The sequence below is a fragment of the Sciurus carolinensis genome, chromosome 2 (assembly GCF_902686445.1).
Source record: "Sciurus carolinensis chromosome 2, mSciCar1.2, whole genome shotgun sequence".
Lineage (NCBI taxonomy): Eukaryota > Metazoa > Chordata > Mammalia > Rodentia > Sciuridae > Sciurus > Sciurus carolinensis.
In genome coordinates, this window is record NC_062214.1 from 101179298 (window position 1) to 101200603 (window position 21306).

Below are 21306 nucleotides of genomic sequence, written 5' to 3' on the forward strand. Positions count from 1 at the left end.
ATATGATTGAAATAAGTTTTCTGGAAATAATTAGATTTTTAAATGGTGTTAACTGCTGAGTAGGACTGAGTAGTTGGAGAAAGAAGTTAACAATGTTATTCTACCTTGGACTCAAGGATGTACAAGTTGGGACTTGTCCTAGATATATAAATATTGAAGGCCCAGTGTTTCAAGAGAAGTCTAAAATGTGGTATTTGTGTACAAATAATTAAAATAGTTCCCATTGTTATAAATGTATGAAATTTCTAATTTTATTTTTAAATGCTATTGAGCTTATCAAAATTTATGAAATATTAAGAACTAAAATTTTTAATCATCAATAAGTTAATGAAAATATACTGTATCAATTCATATTTAAACACACAGGTCATGATAATTAAGTAAAAACTGTTAGTGTAAAACCTGTTACACCAACAATTTGCTTTCTTTTTTTCCTTTTTTTTTTGTGGTGTGTGTGTGTGTTTAAACTGAGAGGAGTGCTTTCTTAGTTTTTTCCCTCCTTTATTATATTAAAAAATTTCGATATTAGTCTTAGTATTACAATGGCTTCTGAACTTACTTATGGTATAATGTAATCTTGTTAACTTCAAATAATTCTTTCCTAGGTATGTTATATAGGAGAAAGAAGTGAAAAGAACTAGAAGAAAATGGCAAGGGCATTAACTTGTTGAGAGTAGTTCATTGTTAGCCTATGTAAATCAAGCAACAGAAATGATAGATGTTGGAGGAAAAGAAAAAGAAATGTTGACTAGATTAAAAATACGGATCTTTTGCTAAATTCCTAGATAGAGGTAGTAGTGATAGTATTGATAATAACAATGAATACTATGCATACCAAGTAGCCAGACCATGATTCCAAATGATTTTGTATATGTATTCCTTTAATCCTCAACAATTGCTCAAGAAATAGATACTGTTGTCATCTCCATTTTATAGCTAAATGAACTGAGTCACAGAGAGAAGTTTGGTTTATTTACCAAAGTTTATGCAAATAATAAAAGGGCAAGTTCAAGTTTGAAGTGAGCTTGAGTTGTATGCTCTTAACCTTCTGAACTGGTAGCAGTAATTTATATTAAAATATTGTAAGATATTGTGACCAAAGTGGTTTAAAAACAGGCTTGAGGAAAAACCTCAGATATTTGGTGAATATTTTGATCTTGGAAAGCTACTTATCTTCCCTTTGTTCAGGCTTTCATCTTTATAGTGGAGGAGGTAATGGGTACCTTGGATTAGGGTTATTTTGAGAATTAGGTTAATGTAGGTAATGTGCTTTGAAACCTGGCTGACAGAAGAATGCAAATGTGAGCTATTATTATTTTTGGACATTTCTTAAGAAGAAGCCAATCATTTAGTGAAAGCTGAGTAGGACAAAACAAAGGGCTAATTCAGCTGCACATTTTGGTAGTCATTGTGATCTCAAGTTAAAAACTGGCTACTGTTTATTGGCCTGTCATCCATTTATGTTGATGAGCCTTGACACATCAGTAGCTGTCAAATAATTGCTGGCTGAATACAACTTGAGATTCAGATACTAAAGGAGGTTGACATAGAGGTACCCTGTCTATGTCTTAGCCTATCATCCCGCAAGGACATATTTAGTGAACTGAATACCGTCATTTCTTTGTAGATTGAGAAAAAACTAATTGGAATGTAAAATTGAGACCCTAACAGTGTTTATAGGGAGAGTGACTTAAATTGAATTGTCTTCAAAATATGAAGAACCCATGGCATCTGAGCATTTTGCACTGTGAACAAGTAATAGAAAAAATTTAGTTGTTGAACAAAGAACATTTATGTTTATTATTCTTTTGTCCTTCTCATCTTTGTATCTAATTATGATCTAATTATTTAATTATGGTAGTGTTTTTGAGGCTAAGGATTTTTAAAACTTATAATACTTAATACTGACTTTGTTGTGATGAAAAAGAAAAATTCTTAGACCCAGGAAATAGTGCTTTTTCTTAGTAGGTAAAACAAAGTCAGTTGTCAATAGTTAATTCGTCTTTGTTCAAATGGGGTGAAAAATCAGAGTAGTTTCCTTGATTATGTCAGACTTTCTTATTAAACTGAAACAGGATGGACTGGGTAAAAATGCCAGTAACTAATCAAAGCATTAAGCTAAGAGCCCATGTATAATATCTAAACTCCTAGCAATAATCTGAGTTGAGCTTTCTCATATTTTCCTTTTCATATAAAAGACACTCATCAGGTAAAATTATAACAAGGCCTTTTTCAACGCTTTTCCGTATCCACCCACTGACTGTCATCTCAGTGTTTGATTACCACTTGGGGTCTTATATATGCACTGTTCATTCTGCTTAAAAATCCTTTCTCCTTAGCTCAGTTGGTAAAGTGCTTGCCTTGCAAGCACAAAGCCGTGGGTTCGATTTCCAGCACCACAAAAAAAAAGAAAAAAATTTTTTTTCTTCCTCATTCAGCATATGAGTGGCTCATCATCTTTCTATCTAGGCGTAAATTTTTCAGAGAGGTTTTCTCTGACTACCTATCTCAAGTGTTCATTTTATCTTTTTTTCCTTATTTATTGTCTATCTCTACAACTAGATTTGAAGTTCCACTAGGCCAGAAACCTTGTCTCTTGTTCACAGCTGTAGTTTCATCACCCAGGAGAATCTTGCAAATGGTACGCACATTGTAGGTACATAAGAGGTACTTAATACATCTTTGTTGAATGAATGAATGACTACTATGCCTTTGTGTTTGTAGAGCATGTAGGAATAGGAGCAAATAGTAGTTATTATTTTACTGATACCAACAGAAATTCTACCAGTTTAGGGATTGGTTTGACTTAATGACCATTAGACCATTGTCACAACTTTACGTTCCATTCTTTTTTCAAACACTTAAACATTTAAAACACTTGCCCAGCCAGTTGCAGTGGTGCATACCTGTAATCGCTGTAACTCTGGAGGCTGAGGCAGGAGGAAACACTAGTTGGAGGCCAAATTTGAGGCCAGTCATAGCAACTTAATAAGACTGTGCACCACCCTCCCCCCGGCAAAAAAAAAAAAAGAAGTCTGGAGATGAGTTCAGGGGTAAATCTTTGCCTCGATTTTATCCCTAGTAACACCAAAAAATGAAACACTTGCCTGTAACTTAAAGAAAGGTTGTATTTTTTTAATTGATTATTGAATTGAATTGAATTGAAATAAAAAACTGTAAAATAAGAATAGGAAAAAGCTGTTTGGTGTCAGTTGTCTCCATTTTATAATATCTGTGCTTCAAAAACTATCCACATGTAAACATTTGCTGGAAGCTCCCTGACCTCCACCCACCCATTCCTGTTTAATTTATTCCTGTTGCTATTTCAAAGAAATGGGGAAGGAAGGATGGAGAGAACAATTAAATTGTTAAATTTCAGCTTATAAGTAGAAGAAATTAGAATAGGATATAATAGGAAAGAGACTTAAAGGATTTAGAGTTTAGATTTGGGACTTATTCTAGGTTTTGCGACTTAGGTCAATTTCCAAACCTATTTTTTCATCTGTATAATGTTACTGGCTCAAAATGTTACATCTGAATTTCAGGGGAGATAATGTGTCATAGAATTTGTAAGCTGTGAAATGACTGAATAAATGTTGACTAATTTACCTTAAGGGCAGTGTCATTTTTATTGATGAACATAGAACCCCGCGTGTTCATGAAAACAATCAGCTAAACTTTTATTGGGGTCTCTAAAAATATCTGTTCACACACATGTACAAATTCTATTGTTTTGAAGAAAAGTATCCCCTTGTTATCCTGACTGAAATTATACCAACTAGAAATTTATTTGGATTAATAAATGTATATTTGATTATATGTTTTTTGAGGAGTACTGAGATAATGGACATATTTTGGTTAGCTCAAATGGTTCCGGTTTTGCATGATGTAGTGTAAGAAGAGTTCAGACTTTTAAGTCTTTAGGATGAAACTTAGCCTGAAATTCTAACTTCAGCACTTAGTAGGCAAATGACCTTGAGAAAATTACATAGCCTGTTGGAATGACAGTTCTTTTTTGTTGTAACACCAGCAACCTTGAGCTTTGTGGGAAAGGTGAACTGAGAACACATGGCATATTCCTAGCACAGGGTTGGGATTTTGCCTAGTTCAATTTTCCTTTACTTTCAAACATATACAACTTGGAACGGCTCTTCTAAGGAAATGAATGTTTGAATACTGTTTTATATCTAGTTGTGCTAGATGTGGTGGTATCCAGCTGTAATCCCAGCAACTTGGAAGACTGAAGTAGGAGGATTGCAAGTTCAAGGCCAGCCTCAGCAACTAAGCAAGACCCTGCTTCAAATTTAAAAAAAAAATTAAAAAGGGCTGGGAGTATAGCTCAGTGGTAGAATGCACTTGGGTTTAATCCCAGTGTCTTAAACACAAACATATACACAAATAGTTGTAATAGATATATGAGATCAACAAACCCTTGTTACTGTCAATTATTTCTTCTGCAGTATGCAAAATAGAAGATCAAAACGAGCATTGAATTGCATAGTCTTTCCTGAGAATGCCATGGGAGAGTGAAAATAGGTAATTTGGATCATAAACAACTACTTCTGGGTGATAATGCACTTTAATGAGCAGTTTAGAGTTGCATTAGGGCAAAGTGATTGGGGCAAAGGTAGACATTAGAATGTGGTTGATGGAAAATGTAGAGTGGTGAGTTGTTGCCCCAAATCGCCTTTTTCTTTATTTCAGAATATTACCTAGGATTTATTTAGTGCCTGGAGCATGGCCCTTCTGCTTCCATAAACCCCAAATTTATACTTGTTTCATGAGACTGCAAGTAATGGCTGTTATAGGTTAAGAAACCTTTGGTAAGCTAGTCTGAAAATCTAGCTATGACTCATGTTACTTATATTTATTCTAAGTTTGACTATTATTCAGATTTAAAAATGTATATTGGTGCACAACTAATTTGTATTTGGGGATTAGCATTTTTAATTTATAGGAAGTTTCCATATTTTATTTTTCTACTTAACAAACATGTATTCTTGACTGGAATTAATTTAGTATTAATATCTGAAATCATGCCATTTATAAAACTTTATCCTAACATCTAGAAAATTCTTTTACATTTTTTCATCAGTTTTGAGAATTCAGTTTGGAGATAATTTGTAAAGCTTTAGTGCTTGAGTCATCATATATGTGAATTTGTCCCCATGATATTTATGTTCAACTGCAGAATTTTGTCAGTCCTTGGTTTTTTACTATAGCAAGGACTGAGCAAAGGACAGAGTAGGTTTTAATGAAGTTAAACTCTGGCATTGATTTCCTTTGATTCATCAGTATTTCAGTTTATTATAATTTAGGGTTAAAAGAGAAACATTATGCTTCCCTGGATGAGTAGAATTTAGATATGTTATGTCATGAATTTGGATTTTTGTGGCATTAGCTATATGTAAATACATATATCATAGGCTGACACGGTTGCATGTGTCTGTTATCCCAGTGTCTTGGGAGACTGACACAGGATAATTCCAAGTTCAAGGTCAGTTTCAGCAATTTTGTGAGGCCCTAAGTTATTAGCAAGATCCTGTCTCAAAATAAAAACTAAAAAGGGCTGGGAATGTAGCTCAGTGTAAAGTGCTCCTGGGTTTGATCCTCAGCACCAAAACAAAACAACATATTTTTGCTTCAACTGTAACATCCCCAATTTTTTGAGATCTCACTAAGCAAAGTTATGGTTAAATAGATACAGTATGTGTCATTTTTAACAACATGTAGGATTCTTTTATCTTGCAACAAATATATAAACTGAAAACAGTATGACTGACTTTGTATAAACCATTTGACTAAATTTTTTTCTTTTTAGTACTTACTAATTAGGGTTCCTGTGGTAGGATTCTGAGATATATATTGTATTCTTTGCCCTATTGCAAGTATAATTCAAGAAAGAAGAAAAATATAATGCAAGACATTTTTTTTTAATGCAAGACATTTGATAACTGAATAATTGGCAAAAGTAATGCCTACTATCAGAGTTCATAGGGAATGATTCACTTCTGCTGGGGAGATTAATTTCAGGGCAAGAACTGTCTTTTGACAGAGATAGCAATTGTATTGAGCCTTAAAAGACAGTCATGATTTGGATAGATGAAAATTTACAGACATTAATTATTTAGGTGACTGAAAGGACACTCTGAATTATGTGAGGAGGTAGAATTCAGATGCCTAAGAAATAGTGAGTTGAATAAAGTAAATTGGAGGGCTTATTTAGTGATAGGAGGAGATTAGGGTTTTGAATATCAAGCTGAGGAGATTGAACTTCATTCATTTGATAGTGGGGCACTATTAAGTACTTTGGTATAATTAAAGGGAGTCTTTTGGAAGAATAATTGTTTATTTCATTTCATTAAAACCCAACACAAGAATGTTAACCATCCAACAGTCTTAAAATCAGTTTTAGCTCTCAGAATTACAGTATGACTTGTTATTGTAAAAATTACCTAACACTCATCTCTGCTGTTGGCTCTTTCTTCTTTATTTATTTTCCCTTTGCCACCATTCTTCGTTTAGGACAAATGAAGGATTGGTATTCCCTTTTACAAAAGTTTTTTAGAATATTGACATGGTATACAATATTAATTATACCATGTCTATTGTTTTATGATACTCTGGTCAGAGTAGTAAATTGCACTATTATTTTAAAGTAACTGTGTGTTACAAGTAGAATGAGCCAGGCAGAGTGGCACATGCCTATAATTCCACCTCAGTAGACTAAAGCAGGAAGATCACAAATTTGAGGTCAGCTTGGGCAATTTAATGAGACCCCGTCTCAAAAAAAATAAATAAATAAAAAAAAAATAAATGTACAAGAGAGATAAACTCAGGATTAAATTAGAGATTCATTTTCATATTCTAGACAATTGCTGGCAGAAATGTGATAAATTCTTTGGAATTAGAGGCCTTCGTACCCTCCTGCTTCATGTGAACTGTGAGTGTGAAGGAGGTCTCCACGATATTCACAAGCTTCCCTAACTTTGTTAAGGAAAAATGAACATTTGTCCTCTCCCCTTTTAAACAATGTTTTAAGGGAAAAAAGTCAAGAAATAATGATGTTTATGTAGAATATTGTGGTAAAAAGAGCACTACCTAAGAAATCTCAGACTCCTAGTCTTAGTTCTTTTACTCTGTGTGATAATTACCAATCTCTTTGAACATCATTTGTCTCATTTAATAATTAGATTACTTCAGAGATTTCTTCTAGGTCAATATTCTGTCATTCATACTCTTTCTTAAATATCATGTATAGGGGCATGTGAGTCCTTACACTGGCATACTAGCCACTCAAAAGTAAGGAACATATCTATGCTTTTGAGGAAGTATATTCATGTCTTGGTAATTATTGTGTTGATTGAATGCTGATCCTGGAGACATGCTTCTGTAATCCTCAGGTTACAAAGTGGTGTAGATTAAATTTCATTGCAAAGATCTCAGAACATGAAAATGCTTTTGTTATTTTGAAATTACTCTTACAATCATTCTGTTGTTAGAAATCAGAATTGGAAAGGTCCTTAGAGAGTATGAATCTCTCGTTTTCGCAGTTGAGAAAACAACTCCTAGAGAAAAGAAAGAACCTGTCCAACTACAACAGTTGAACTCAAATTTCCTAGTAGTCTAGCATTTTCTATACTGTAGTACCTCTATCCTGTAGCACCTACTTAAATGAAGTAAGTCATATAAAGTGCTTAGAATACTATTTGAATAAATAGGCCTATTGTTATTGTTAATATATTAGCTTCTCTTCAATGAATAAGACAAGCACTGAAGGAAACCTACAAAGTGCTCTGAAGGAAACCTACAAAGGCTAAGAAGGACTGAAAATAAGGAGAAACCCTCTTTGTTTAGAATGGTTCTATCTGAGAAAATGAGCAGAGAAAAAGAAAGCCTGCTGTGTAAAGAGTTACAGGCCAACAGGGTATTATGTGCAAAGGTCCTGAATTTAGAGGCTGGTATGCTCTAGGTACTGAAAGAAGACCAGGCACATACCACACACAATTTTTTACTTTCTTCATTTCCTCATTTTCTACTGTCACTTTCCCTCAAATATTTGTTCTACAGGGGAAGGGAAATACTCTGATTTTTTCCTTGCTGTACCCCTCATATGTGTCACAGTGCTTTGCACAGAATTGGCTTTTATAAAATGTTTAAAAAAGCATATAAGTGCCAATTGCTTGTTTAGTAACTGCCAGTGCCTTGTGGGTAAGGACTTACTTTCCCCTCCCTTCAGACAATAAGCTAGGATATAGTAAGTTGCATATGATATCATTTGTTCAAAGGACATTTTTAAAAAATGGCACATTCTGTTAGATATTTCAGATAAGTTCTAAGATATTACAAATTTTATATTCAAACTAATGGTTTCACAAAATAAGTTCACAAAAATTATAGTAGTTGATTTAACTTTTATCTCTAACTATATTAAGTTCCATACTGTCTTAGGGGGTGGTATGGATTCAGTGCTACCTGGAATGGTCCTGCTATACAGCCTGTTGTCCCCATGTCCAGTCCTATTTGATAATCATCTTCTTTTGCCCTAAATATGTCATTCTTTGTACAATAAATTTTATGGTCATGCTATTAATCATTTTGTTGATCTGCTAGTGCACTCAAATCTCGTCTTTCATTAACTTGTGTTCCATTCTGTACATTAGATAGCTTAAATATGAACAGTATGCCCTAGCTGTGTTGTATAGAATATTGTAGCTAATATTTTATAATTTATTTGGATCCTTGTACAAAATCAAGGGATTGACAACATGGAACGTGTGTTTTGGTTTAGCACAGAGCATAAAAATTCCCATTTTGTTTTAGCAATGTTCAATTTATAAAATGCTTTACTGTTAGGTTAAACAAAATAAGCCAGACTTAGAAAGTCAAGGGCCATGTATTTTCTCACATATGTGGAAGCTAGAAGGAAAAAGAAAGTGGGGGAAGGATCTCATGAAAACAGAAGGGAAACCAGTAGAATAGAGGACGAGGACCAGGAGAGGGAGGAGGAGCGGTAAAGGGAACATACTGGAGAACAAAATTGACCAAATTGTTATGTGAGTGTACAAATATGTAACAAATGCCTCCCACTATTATGTATAATTATAATGTACTAATTAAAAATATTAAAGTTGAATATAGAATTAAAATGTTTTACTGAATGCAAATATCTTAACAAAATGTATCCAAAATAATCTGAATTTTTATGAATAGTTCTACATAAATGTTTAAATTGGGGATTATATAGTTACATTGGTTGAATATGACTTAACAGTTTTATAATTTATCGTTAGATATAGTAAAACTTTAGATACTTAGACCCTTCTCCCTGTCTTCTGTGAAACAAATATTCATTGAGTCCCTGGCACATATGTGCTGGAAATACAGTAATGATCAAGAACTAACATGGCCTCTGCTCTCAGGAACTTTGTAGCAGGTGAAAGAAAAAAAAAAAAAAAAGCCCTGACTTTCTTCCTGAGTCAACAGACAAATCAGGAACTGAGGTAGAGGGTAGAGGAACTGACCCAGAGGAAGAGAGTTATCAGATGGCCTTCAGAATCCTTAAACTCTACTCTCCCCTTTGTATTTGTAGTAGTCTCAATTATTTTTGGCTTGAATATGGGAACAGGAGTACATGTTGGACGTTTTGTTTTTTAGATGAGAATGGAAATTTATTTATTCCCTGTAAGGGTAGGCTTCAATTGAGGTACTCAGTTTATGAGATCTAACTGATATTTTCCCTCTAGGTTGGTAGCTAAAACCTGCATAGTCTAAGATATTAGAAATATTGATTATTCAAATTACAAGTACCTTATTGGCTGAAATTGCCACTTTGTTTAAAAGGCTTATTCTGGCATTTGTGTAAGGAAAAATTCCTGCCTCCTGAATAATTAGGGAGTTGAGATTATGTCCCTGAAAATAGTGAATCTTATTCACAGGAAAAATAGCTCAGTTTTAGACATCTTAGAATTTTAAGGAATTATGATTAGCCAGAGGAGTTTAGTCATATCACTTGGAAACAAGCTTCAATGAAAGAGTCTCAAATTAGCAAAAAAAAAAAAAAAAAAAAAAAAAAAAAAAAATGCCAGCAAATAGTATTAAAACTTTGGGCATTTAATAATTGAATTTTTTTTTTTGTAAATAATTGAATTCTTAAAGCTACCATGATGTTGACTAAGTGTATGTAACTGTTCACTCTGCCAGATTTCTGTTATCTGCCTCTATTAATATATTGACATATATCAGTGATAGGTAGCTGTGGGAAAACATAGGATTTGAAATTATATCTGAGGTAGGTGATGGTAATTTACCTAGCTGCTTTGATTTCTGTGATTCAGTTTCTTCATCTTCAAAATATTATTTCACAAAGTTACAATGTCAAAAGAACAAGTAAGTATGGGATTGATCATCTTCATAAAAAATTTTAATAAAATGTCAGTTTATCAGAATGAAAAATTCATAACTGGTTCTAGATTTTTAAGATTAAAATGAACATAACAGTCTTTATACTATAATAATAGGACATTAACAACAGCCCAAAACATGTCTTTAAAGAAAGTGAATCCATGTGTACCTTGACACACATTTTATATAATAATTATAATATGAATTTACAAAGACTAAATATTTTAGGGTATTAAAAAGGAATTCTTGGGTTGGGGCTGTATCTCAGTGGTAGAGCACTTGCCTCCCACATGCAAGGCACTGGGTTCAATCCTCAGCACCACATAAAAATAAATAAAGATATTGTGTCTATCTACAACTAAAAAGTATTTTTAAAAAAGAATTCTTATACCTGATTTTGATGCTTATTAAATCTGACCAAAATGCATACAAGATATTATTAGACAAAGTGTTCAGTAGCTTAGATTATAAATAACCCTTGTTCTAGCTCATTTTAAACAATGTAGTATGAATGATGCCAAAAAAACAGGCTAGAACATTTTCTTCTCTCCAAGATCTTAGATTTTGTAAACAAGGCTCTGAAGGCGCTGCTCCTGGAACTAATCTAGGTCATCATAATCCAAAATCTTTTGAAAGATGAGGATGCTAATTAAGTATCTTAGATACTTTTTAATATATTAATTTTAAGGATGTGTTTTGACTCTTAAAAACCCAGTATTTCAGGGTTGCTTTTTGGTCACTTGGCTTATTTGTACTATATCTTAATGAAAACAAATGACGGGGTAATCATCTCAGCAAATATGATTGCTAGGAATCTCCATGAGGGTAAAAATTAATGCAACATGTGGCTTAATTTATCCCTGTACTGACCTAACAGAATGACACTTTGTTTTTTTAGTAAAAACTTTAATTTTATTAAGTCATAATTTTCCCTATTTTCCACAACTGTTAACAGCATTAAATTGTAGCTATTGTATAGTCTCTCTTGCAAATTAGTTATTGAGCTGTTAAATGTGAGAGTATTTAAGGAACTCTTTAAAAATAGCAATGTTATAGAAAACTTTGTTAGTCAAGATTTATGTCATCCCCATTGTTTTTTTTCTCTTTTTAGATATATGTGACAATTGAGTGTATTTTGACATACATACATGGAGCATAACTTTTTCTTTTTTAACATATTTTTAGTTGTAGACAGACACAATACCTTTATTTTATTTACTTGTTTTTATGTGGTGCTGAGGGAAGAACCCAGTGCCTCATAGATGCTAGGCAAGTGCTCTACCACTGAGTTACAACCCCAGCCCCAAGCATAACTTATTCTAATTATGATCCCATTCTTGTGGTTGTACATAATGTGTAGTTTTGCTGATGGTATGTTATATCTGATTTGTTCTACTATCTTTCCTATCCATCCTTCCCTACATTCCCCTCTTTTCCCATTTTTATTAACATGGGCTACTATTAATATGTCCTCTATTTGTCAGAGTGCCTGGGTATGAGTGTGATTATAGGATCTGATCAATAGATGATCAGAGTCTAAAATAGGCTCAGATAGATTAAATAATTCGATAAAACAGTTTGAATACCTAGACTACCTGTTCTTCTTCATTATATTTTGCTACTTTAAAGGATCTTTCCAATAAAGAGGTTGGATTTTGTATGACCATGTTTTTTATACTGCCACATCTAGACCTTCCCCTTAACCTCTCAGAAGACTATCAGGGATGAATATGTTCTATTTGTATATCACATTTGCCGCTTTCAAAACAATTTTATTTTATTCCTGTTTGACCCTTATAGCATACTGATATATAAGCAAATGGAATGAAAAATTTCAAAGAAGTGCTTAAGATCACAGAGTTGGTTAGAGATAGAGTTTAGGGCAGAATTCAAATCTGTGATTCCTGGATCAATGCCCTTTGCTACTTCCTTTTACTTTCTCTGGATTAAGTAAGTGATCTTTGTTCATACAGTGAAGTTTTACAAATTGTATTTTTTATTATTGTCCTCAGGATCACACAACAGCTACAGCCAGGCTCCCTGTTAGCAGTCAAGTTCAGTTATTAGTATGTGCAATGATAGTTTGATGTGTAATAAGACTATAGTGATGGTTATTAAATGAAATAGATAAACAATGTGAATGTGAGATTTCTACATTAAACCCTATTTTTGTGTGATACCCTATTTGTCTTATGGTAATGTATGTAAGGGAAGAATTGTTAAGGGAAGTATAGTAGTGGTTAAGGGCACACGTTATCAGGCACGGTGATACATGCCTGTAATTCCAGTGGCTTGGGAGGGTGAGGCAGGAGGATTGCAAGTTCAGAGCCAGCCTCAGCAACTTAGGGAGGCCTTAAGCAACTAGCAGAGCCCTGTTTCAAATAAAAAATAAAAAGGGCTGGGGATGTTGCTCAGTGGTTAAGCCAAGTACCTCAGTACCAAAAAAAGAAAAGTATACGTGAGATTCAGGAGGATCTGAATTTGAATCCTGGTGCTGACCCACTGTGTTCTGGTTACTTGGTCAAGTAGCAAACCAGTTTTCCTCGTGTGGGGATAACAACTACATGAAGGTCAGAGGATTTGGCTGTGCAAAGGATTAGCATCATACCTGGTCAGGATCTAGTGGCTATTTAATATATTTGTATATGTAGTAGCTATTTAATATATGTAGGAGTTATTTAATCATTATTTTGAAAGGTTATTTTTCTATGAGCAACGTTTTTGTTTAGAGCATATCAAAGATGGCACTATTATATCTAAAATATCTTACTATTAATAGATGGTTCCCAATTATTACTACTATCAGAAAGCAGAGGTGATCTCAAATAGTTGTTTTTTGAAGTTTTTCCATTTTATATTTGGAATACATAGTTTGAAAAACTTTTATGGAAGATTTTCTTTCCTTTTTCTTTACATTAGGGTAATATATTTCTTCAACTGGACCAGTTGAAGAAAATATTAGATGGGTTTTAGGGAAAAGAGGGGTTATTGTGATTATGGTTGAGAATTGATAGCAAAGTCTAGCACTTGTTTAGAATTTCCTGTTATTCAGATTCTTAGCCTTGTAGACTTTCAAGATTACAAAGTAGATAATGTGCCATTATTTTTACAGATAATCCATTATATTTGTTTACCCAGATTTAAAAAAATCAGGGAAAAGTAAGTCTTTTTCAGAAATATATAAAATACCATTCTGAAATTTGTTGGAAAACTGCAGCTCAAAGGAAGCATTTCACTAAATACAATTCTCATTTGAATTTTATTTTTTTAAGGTAGGTAGCACAGCTCTTGAAGTACATTCTATTCATTTATAATTACATATTCCAACTATGTAATTTTTTTCTGTAAGTTCTCTTTATGATGTTAATAGTTTATATCAACAGATCAATGATATCATTAGCCTTTATTAAGAATTTTTAGAATTATAACTGAGAGGAAATATTGCAGAACAACCTATGAATACATGTGATTCTGCTTAGGAAGAATATTCCTTTGTTGTTGTTGTTTTATTTTGTTTATTGGTACTAATGATTGAACCCAGGGTCACTCTACCACTGAGCTACATCTCCAGCTCTTTTTTAATTTTATTTTGAGACAGGAGCTCATGAAGTTGCAGTGGCTGGCCTTGAATTTGCAATCCTCCTGCCTCAGCTAAGAAAAAAGTACAGGTCACCTGAGACTACTTTTGGATCAGGGAAAGTTTACAGATGAAGATACTGAAGCTTAGAATGTGTTAGTATATTATATGCGATCTCACTGTTAGTCATGGCAGGTTATGTTTTGAACCCAGTTTGGCCTAACTTCCAAACCCTTGTTCACCATACCATTCTTTCTCTGAATTGTCTATCCCAGGGGACTTACTGTGTTCCCGAACATACATTCCTTCTCATTGTTTCTCAGGGAGTTAGGAGATCTCCTCGCTATGATAGCTATCTTTCCTTAAATGATTAGTGAGATTGATCTTCCCAGGTTATGTTTACTTGTGTACTGCAGCACCCCAGGAATCCTGGAAACTTCTTCAGGGGTAGTATCTTGTGAATTCTGGGACGGTTGTGAAACTGCGGTGCTGTTTGTGACCTCTCATTTAAAAATAGCCGCATGGTGCTCATGAGGTACGTTAATAGCCAGCATTTCCACCATCCTGCACTTCTTCCCACTCAAGACACTCCAGATAAACAAAGATCTAAATGATAAAGAGCATGCATCTGCTTCAGCCTGAGCCTATCCCTGTAAACCTCTCCTGAAATTCTAACGCTACCACTGATAATACAATTTATTACAAGACTGAAAATAAAAATTTCCATTGCTTTAAAATTTTGAAACATACTATTCAGGTTGATGTAATGTTCTGGGGAAATATTTCTGAAATGAGAAATTTTTCTGATCCTTCATATCTATTCATCTACTACCTGCATTGACTCTTCCAAACAACTTTGTAAATTTTTTGTTAAAGTTGAAGATAGTAAGGACTGGTATGCTAAAACCCAGTACTTGAAATATGAAACAAAGAATCTATACCTTCATATCTCCAGGTAATTTGGAGATAAAGTAAATGAATTTTAGCTAAATGTCATTGTTTTGTGTAATGAGACATTTACTGCAAATACCTCGTTAAGTCTTGGATTTTCAGAGTTTGCCAAGTAACTGATTTTTTTTTTTTTTAATCTGTTTCTAATCCGTCTGTTAACCTGTTTTGTTTTTCTTGACTTCTAAAAGTTACTGCTTGTTTTTGAGGAGAGAGTACTTCCGGCCCTATCCCATTTTAAATATCTGGTTGTGCTTTTCTAGGAATTTGTGAAGTTTCTTGTAGAATAATTCATAGTTCTAGGTGAAGGTTGATACTTCATTACGATTGTTGTAAATTTCTCTATTTCCACATTTCAAAGGATTTCATTTGATTGAGAGCCTAATTTACTTGAAATGTAAAATAATAAATTAATTCCCTTTACCACCCTGACTTTGTCCTCAGTTTAATGTGAAACACTAACCGAAATAAATTTTCAGCTTATGCATTTCTCTGTCCTTTTAAAAACAACTAGAAGTACATGTTTCAGGAGCTCATGCTAGAATACACTTGGACATTATTATCAGTCTACTGTTCTTTCCTTTCAAGTTGCCTAAACACAGCTGAGTTCGTAAGAGGAGCAAAGAAAACATGACAGTGCTGCCAAGTAGACAGGAAGCTGTAGTGGACCTAGCAAGCAGGGAAGGTTGAGCACAGGCTCCGTCCAATCAGCTGTGAGTGCTGTTGCTATGTGCGCTTTTACTCTGCTGCCTTTGTGAAAAACCCTACAGGGAGGGAAGTGGAATCAGCGCCCAACGCTGAACATTTGTTTTAACCGCTGCAGACATCTGGATCCTTCAGTTACTGACAGTATAGCTATTGACAGCCAGAAGGCAACTTCTTTTATACAAAGATTCCAGTATGGTTTTCAGTGGAAACAAAGGGCAGCACAGAGAAGGTGTGTAATGAAGTGTTTTTAACCGTTTTATTTTTAAGCTTCCAATTTTCTGTAGCTGTTTACCCGTTATGGTGCTTGCTTTGCATGGATTTGTAATAAATTAAGCCTTGGAAAATATCTCACTTTGAAACATCGAATTTAGGAAATTTTTCTTTAGCTTTCAAAGAGCCTGTTTTCTTTGAACAGCATTGCTTAAAGATTATTAAAATGCTAATCTGAACAATGAGTTGGAAGAAAAGAAGCCAAATATAGTATGCTCACTTTAATGGGGAAAAAATGCGATAGAAATAAGAATACTGGGAAGGGAATATGAGTTACCAGAAGTATTAACTATATGTGGGGGCAGAAGATGTTTTTAAAATAAAAACTGTTAAAAATGTATTTAAAATAAGTTATCTATTAATTGGATTAATTATTTCTGAATTTGACAGATCATCAGAATTTAGATTAGTGAGATTTTTAATATAAAATAATTGTTATGTTGTCTTTTTTTAAAGCATTTGTAAAGATGCTCCCTCGAATTGTGTAGATTCTTAGTAGCTTGATCTCTTGGCTACTTCTGTGTAGTTCAGATAAAAGACAGTAATATAATTTAACAGCAAATTCAGAGTAGTGCCTATTAAATGACCATCTAGAAAATTGAAGAGTAAAGGATTTTCATGGGAAATATACCACAAATGGTTAAGATAGTACTTTAAAAAATTAAAGTGGGCCTCCTACATGCAATAATTCCAAGTCTGAGTTAATACTGAAAATACAGTAAAATTTTATTAATTTAAACCACACTTATTCAATATTTGTAATAATTGGAACAGAATACAAGTTGCAATTTATATGGAATCTGGAAAAACTGATTTGTATAACAGATTAAATGAAAGTTTTAAAGTATTTTAGAGAAAGGATTGTTTTGCATTTCTCAAATACTGTGAAATAAGAATTTATGTAACTGATTTAGCTAATGATTCTTTTAAACTAAAGCAGAGCAGACTAATTAGCATAATGCCCATTTTTATGAACAGTGTTGAGCTAATAATCAGTTTTCTTATTCAGTTTCACATGGTTGTCTAAATGGTTTCTTTTAAATTCACTCGAAGTGTGTCTGATGAGTAAGTTAGTTCAAAATTAATATTAAAGTTTTATTGTTTCTCTATAATGCCACATATTGGAATAGGATTGGTTTTGTTGTTTTAAAAAATATCTATCAAAGTTTTATCAATGTTAGCATTTTTAATAAGTGAAAAGAACTATTACCTTTCTTTGGAAACAACTCAAAATATATACTTGCATATATGCCCTTTACTGCTTGTTTTTAACAATACATACATATTTGTATTAAGCTAAAATGACTTAAAATTTTATTGGTGCCAGTTTACAAAATAAGTTGTCTTTAAACATTAACAAAGTATTTTATATGGGCCTACATATGTGTTGAACTTTGACTGACGTTTCTTTAGTTTTTCCAGTTTGTTAGGTGTAGCTTAATAAATTTGAACTTGATAGAAATTATAATAAAAATTGTAACAAAATAAAATTTTATTCTTTGAACTTGTTGGCCTCCATATTATAAAAAATTCATTTCAAAGAGGAACTATGCTTGTACAGAGTGAGGACATGATGGAAGATAGAGAGGGAGAGGTAGAGGGATGAAAAGAAGACCCAAGTTGATTAAATATGACTCTAACCACTATGGGGTCAGTCTAGATCATTTTCATTTTTGAGCTCATTCTCATTGATTACTAATTTTACTTTCTAATTATAGAATCACAAAAGCCGAATTTTTACGTAAATTAGTTTGCTACCTTTTTCCTTTTGGTTTATTTGTAAGAATTAATAGTACTTTTTAAAATGCAAGCTACTTTCATTCATATACTGCAAAAGATGGAGAAATATGAAATTGTTAAGAAAGTTGAATGTACTGTTATATCACACAAAGTCTTTACCATTATATTTAAAAGGAATATTTTTGGCAGAATCCTAGACTACATTTATGGGCCCACCACCTAAATTGTTTTGTATACTGCAGATGTGCAAGTTCCTGTTGAGTATTAAAATCTCAGGGTAATTAAAGTTTATAATCTGGTCAGTTACAGTAGCATTGCTAGCATATTTCAGTTGTTTGAAATTATTTGACAGTATGATTTTTCATTATCTTTTTTCTATGTCAGATCTATAAATTGGACTTTTTTTTGTATTTGTGATAAAATACTTCAATTCTTGAATATAGTAATTTTTATTTTGGCTGTTTTGGCTGATAAAAGCAAATAGAAATGCTAGTATTTATCAGATTCAGTGATTGCTATAACTGATTTTTAAAATATTGGTTTTTATTATGAAATTGATGAGCTGTATATACATATATAACCCTATAATATATAAATATACTCTTTCATTTCTAATCCTTAAATTATATAATTTTAAAACCACAGGATGGAAAGAGATCTAGGTCTTCTATGGAAGATTTTAAAAATCATTACTACTTCAGGTATTATAAATGTTTGATTCTATAAGTATTTATAGGTATGCTATAAGTGCTACATGGCATGATGCTTCTTTGACTTACAGAAATTCAATTACTTTTTTCATAGACTCCTGAATTCAAGAAAGATTTATTTTCATAGTCAACTGGGCAGAGAAGTTTGATCTTAACAACTTTATGTTAGACTTTTCTTTCTTTTTTTATTTTTTGTTTTTTAAATTGGGGGTCTCACTTTGTTGTCCAGCCTTGCTTTGAGCTCTCTGGGAAGAAGTGATTCTCCTGCCTCAGCCTCCCAACTAACTGGTACTGTGGGTGTGTGCCACTGTGCTTGGCTATTGGCATTTTCACATTAGTGGGGCTATTGCATAAACTTTTTTGCTTTTGCAAGGATATAGCATCTTTTTTTAAATCTTCATATATCACTATCTAATTTCAAGACTTGAGTTATAGAAATAAAGTTGTTTGTGATATTACTTGAATCTGATTGTATAATCCTTTGTTATGAGTCTTCATTATAAAAGTGATCACATGAAGACTTAATTGAGAAACTAAAATTATCTTCTTTTCTTTCTTTACTTGTCTCCTCAATTTTATTCATTCAAAGACCTCTGAACCTCAGAGGAATTGAATGAGAAGTTTTCTGATAAGTACAGGGATGGTAATGTTGTAAATTATAGGAAGTAATCATGCTTGGATATAAGAAATATCAGGATTAAGCTTCTATAGAGTTAGGCCTCAGATTTTGCTGTAAGCTTCCTGTCATCTAGTAAACGAGAGGAAAACTAGCCAGTTATGTATATCCCTGTTCTATAATTTGTATTGCTAAATATGTGGCATTAAAATTTAAGTTGATCTTTTTTCTTAATATTTTGAAGGTGTTTTGTTGAGGATCAAAATTTGAGTGACTTGCCTATATGATTTATTATTTAGCTATGAGTTATTGGGAGTGCTTTCAGCTGTTTGAGCCTTAGTTTCCTCATCAGTATAATGAGATTTGAGGCGATTATGGGATTAAAATGAAAGAATGTATGAAAACTACTTAGATTAATGAGCTAGTGTTAACAATAAAATGTGAGATTTTATTATAATAGACTTTCCTTTAAAATTATTCTATAACTAAAAGTCTGAACATAGTGACTTTCCTCATTATTATGAGAATTTTAAGTATAGTATTTCATACTTTCCTCTAGAGCTTCACATTTACAGATACTGTTTCTCAATTTTCTAAAATACTTTATGATCTAGAAAACCATGAAAATATGGGTATTGAGGCATAGAAGTCAGGGCTGATGAGGATGTACATGACTAAATATATGAAGATAATAGTAAATAGTGTTAAGGAAATAAAGAATGAGTGAGATGAGAAGAGAAAATAAAAGAAACTTTTGTTTGGTGTTTGATTTTGTTATTGTTGTGTATGTGCTTCCTAACTCCCCAAATGCTGAGCTGATTGATTGCTAAATTTGCAATTAACAAAGGTGCTAAATTCCCTAGGATTTCTTTTTCTTTTCTTTCTTTCTTTTTCTTTTTCTTTTCTTTTCTTTTTTTTTTTAACTGGGAAGTAACTTGTTTCTGAGTTTTGTTTTGAATTCCTTACTAGGATCAAGCTAGAGATGACCCTGTAATTGCCATCCATCTTAATGACAAACCCACTGCCTAGGAGTCATAAGTTAAATATCATCATAAATATGATTAGTGTAACAGTCTTGGAACATAAAAAATTATGGACTAAAAATCAGGTGGGGTAGAGCTAAATTTTGAAAACTCAAACTTCAAAGCCAGATTTTTCAGAAAATGACCCTTTATTTATCATTTTCAGAAGTACACAAAATTTCAACTAACCACAGTATTTTCACTGCTATGAGCTGTGATTAATTCTGTGTTATTTAGGGGGAAATATTTAATCTGAGTTCCATCTTGGTTTTCATGTTTTTATCTAGTGCTAGGAGTTTTTGATTCTTCTGTAAACATAATTTAGCCCTCTAATTTACTAAAGGATACGATTTGGCTTACTGAGAATTAGAGAACTAGCAAACATAAAAAGAAAAAACAATATTTTCTAAGTACACTCCATTTTATCACTTTCAGGGAGTTCATCAGTACATTTCTCCATTGGGCCCAGATACTACTTTGCAATAGACAAAATGGGAGAGGAACCCTTTTTAGGAATAAAAAGTGTCTTGATTTTACCTGACTGTGTTGTATTGGTTTATTTGTTTTGGTCAATGCATACTTACCCTAAATTACTTATCTCAAAAATATCCACATAAGGAAAGAATGATTTGTTCTATGCCATTGTTTCATTCTGACATATTTGAGAATATGCTGAAAACTGTCAATCCCCCTGCTAGGAGAGAAAAAAAAGGTATCTGTATATGTACGAACATAATTTTGTGGAAAATATCCAGAGACTTACTATTTTCCATTGTTAAGAAATTTTATTAAATATAATTTCATTTTAGAGTCTACAAACATTTAAAATATGAGGCTTAAAACAGACTATGTATTCAATCAGTGGTACATAGTGAACGGGGGCACTGTTTTTTAGCTTCAGAGGAAACGGTAAAATGTGCCAGTAAGCACTCCATAAATTAGTACTCTTGCCGATGGGTTTGTCCTATAAGTACTCAGTATTCCTGCACTGAAGTCTATATTCTGGATAGGCCTCTGACAAAGAACCTAGTACAAAGGACCAACCTGAAATGCCTTGCTCAGTTCTCTGAGTTGTACACTGAGATTAGAGGAAACCTAAATGACACCTTTTGGCCATAAGGCTGCCACGTAAAATCTCTTCCAGAAATCATCCTGCACTAGAAATGGCAGGTCCACATTTATGAATGTTACCTAGTTCCATCTTTGTTTAAAAGAATCAAGCTGAGCTAATCTTACTGTATGGGCTCGTTTCTCAACTCTTAATTAAAAACATCTCTGTCTTCCATCTTTCTGTTTCTCCAGGAGGTTTAG

At 33.0% G+C, this 21306-nt stretch overlaps 1 protein-coding gene across 8 annotated transcripts in view; it reads left to right on the forward strand.

Moving 5' to 3' along the window:
- Positions 1–21306, forward strand: part of Atosa (atos homolog A) — an 85316-nt gene that overhangs the window by 5765 nt on the left and 58245 nt on the right. The window contains exon 1 of one of the 8 annotated variants that reach the window (XR_007106891.1): positions 14438–15866. The exons of 6 other annotated variants lie outside the window; for them this stretch is intronic. Coding sequence is in view for 1 of the 2 variants with exons in the window: in XM_047538089.1 (XP_047394045.1) it covers positions 15830–15866 (37 nt within the window). In the remaining variant the exon portion in view is untranslated. Of the gene's footprint in view, positions 1–14437; positions 15867–21306 lie in introns of those variants that run through there. One more of the 8 variants, XM_047538089.1, reaches the window with a different exon arrangement.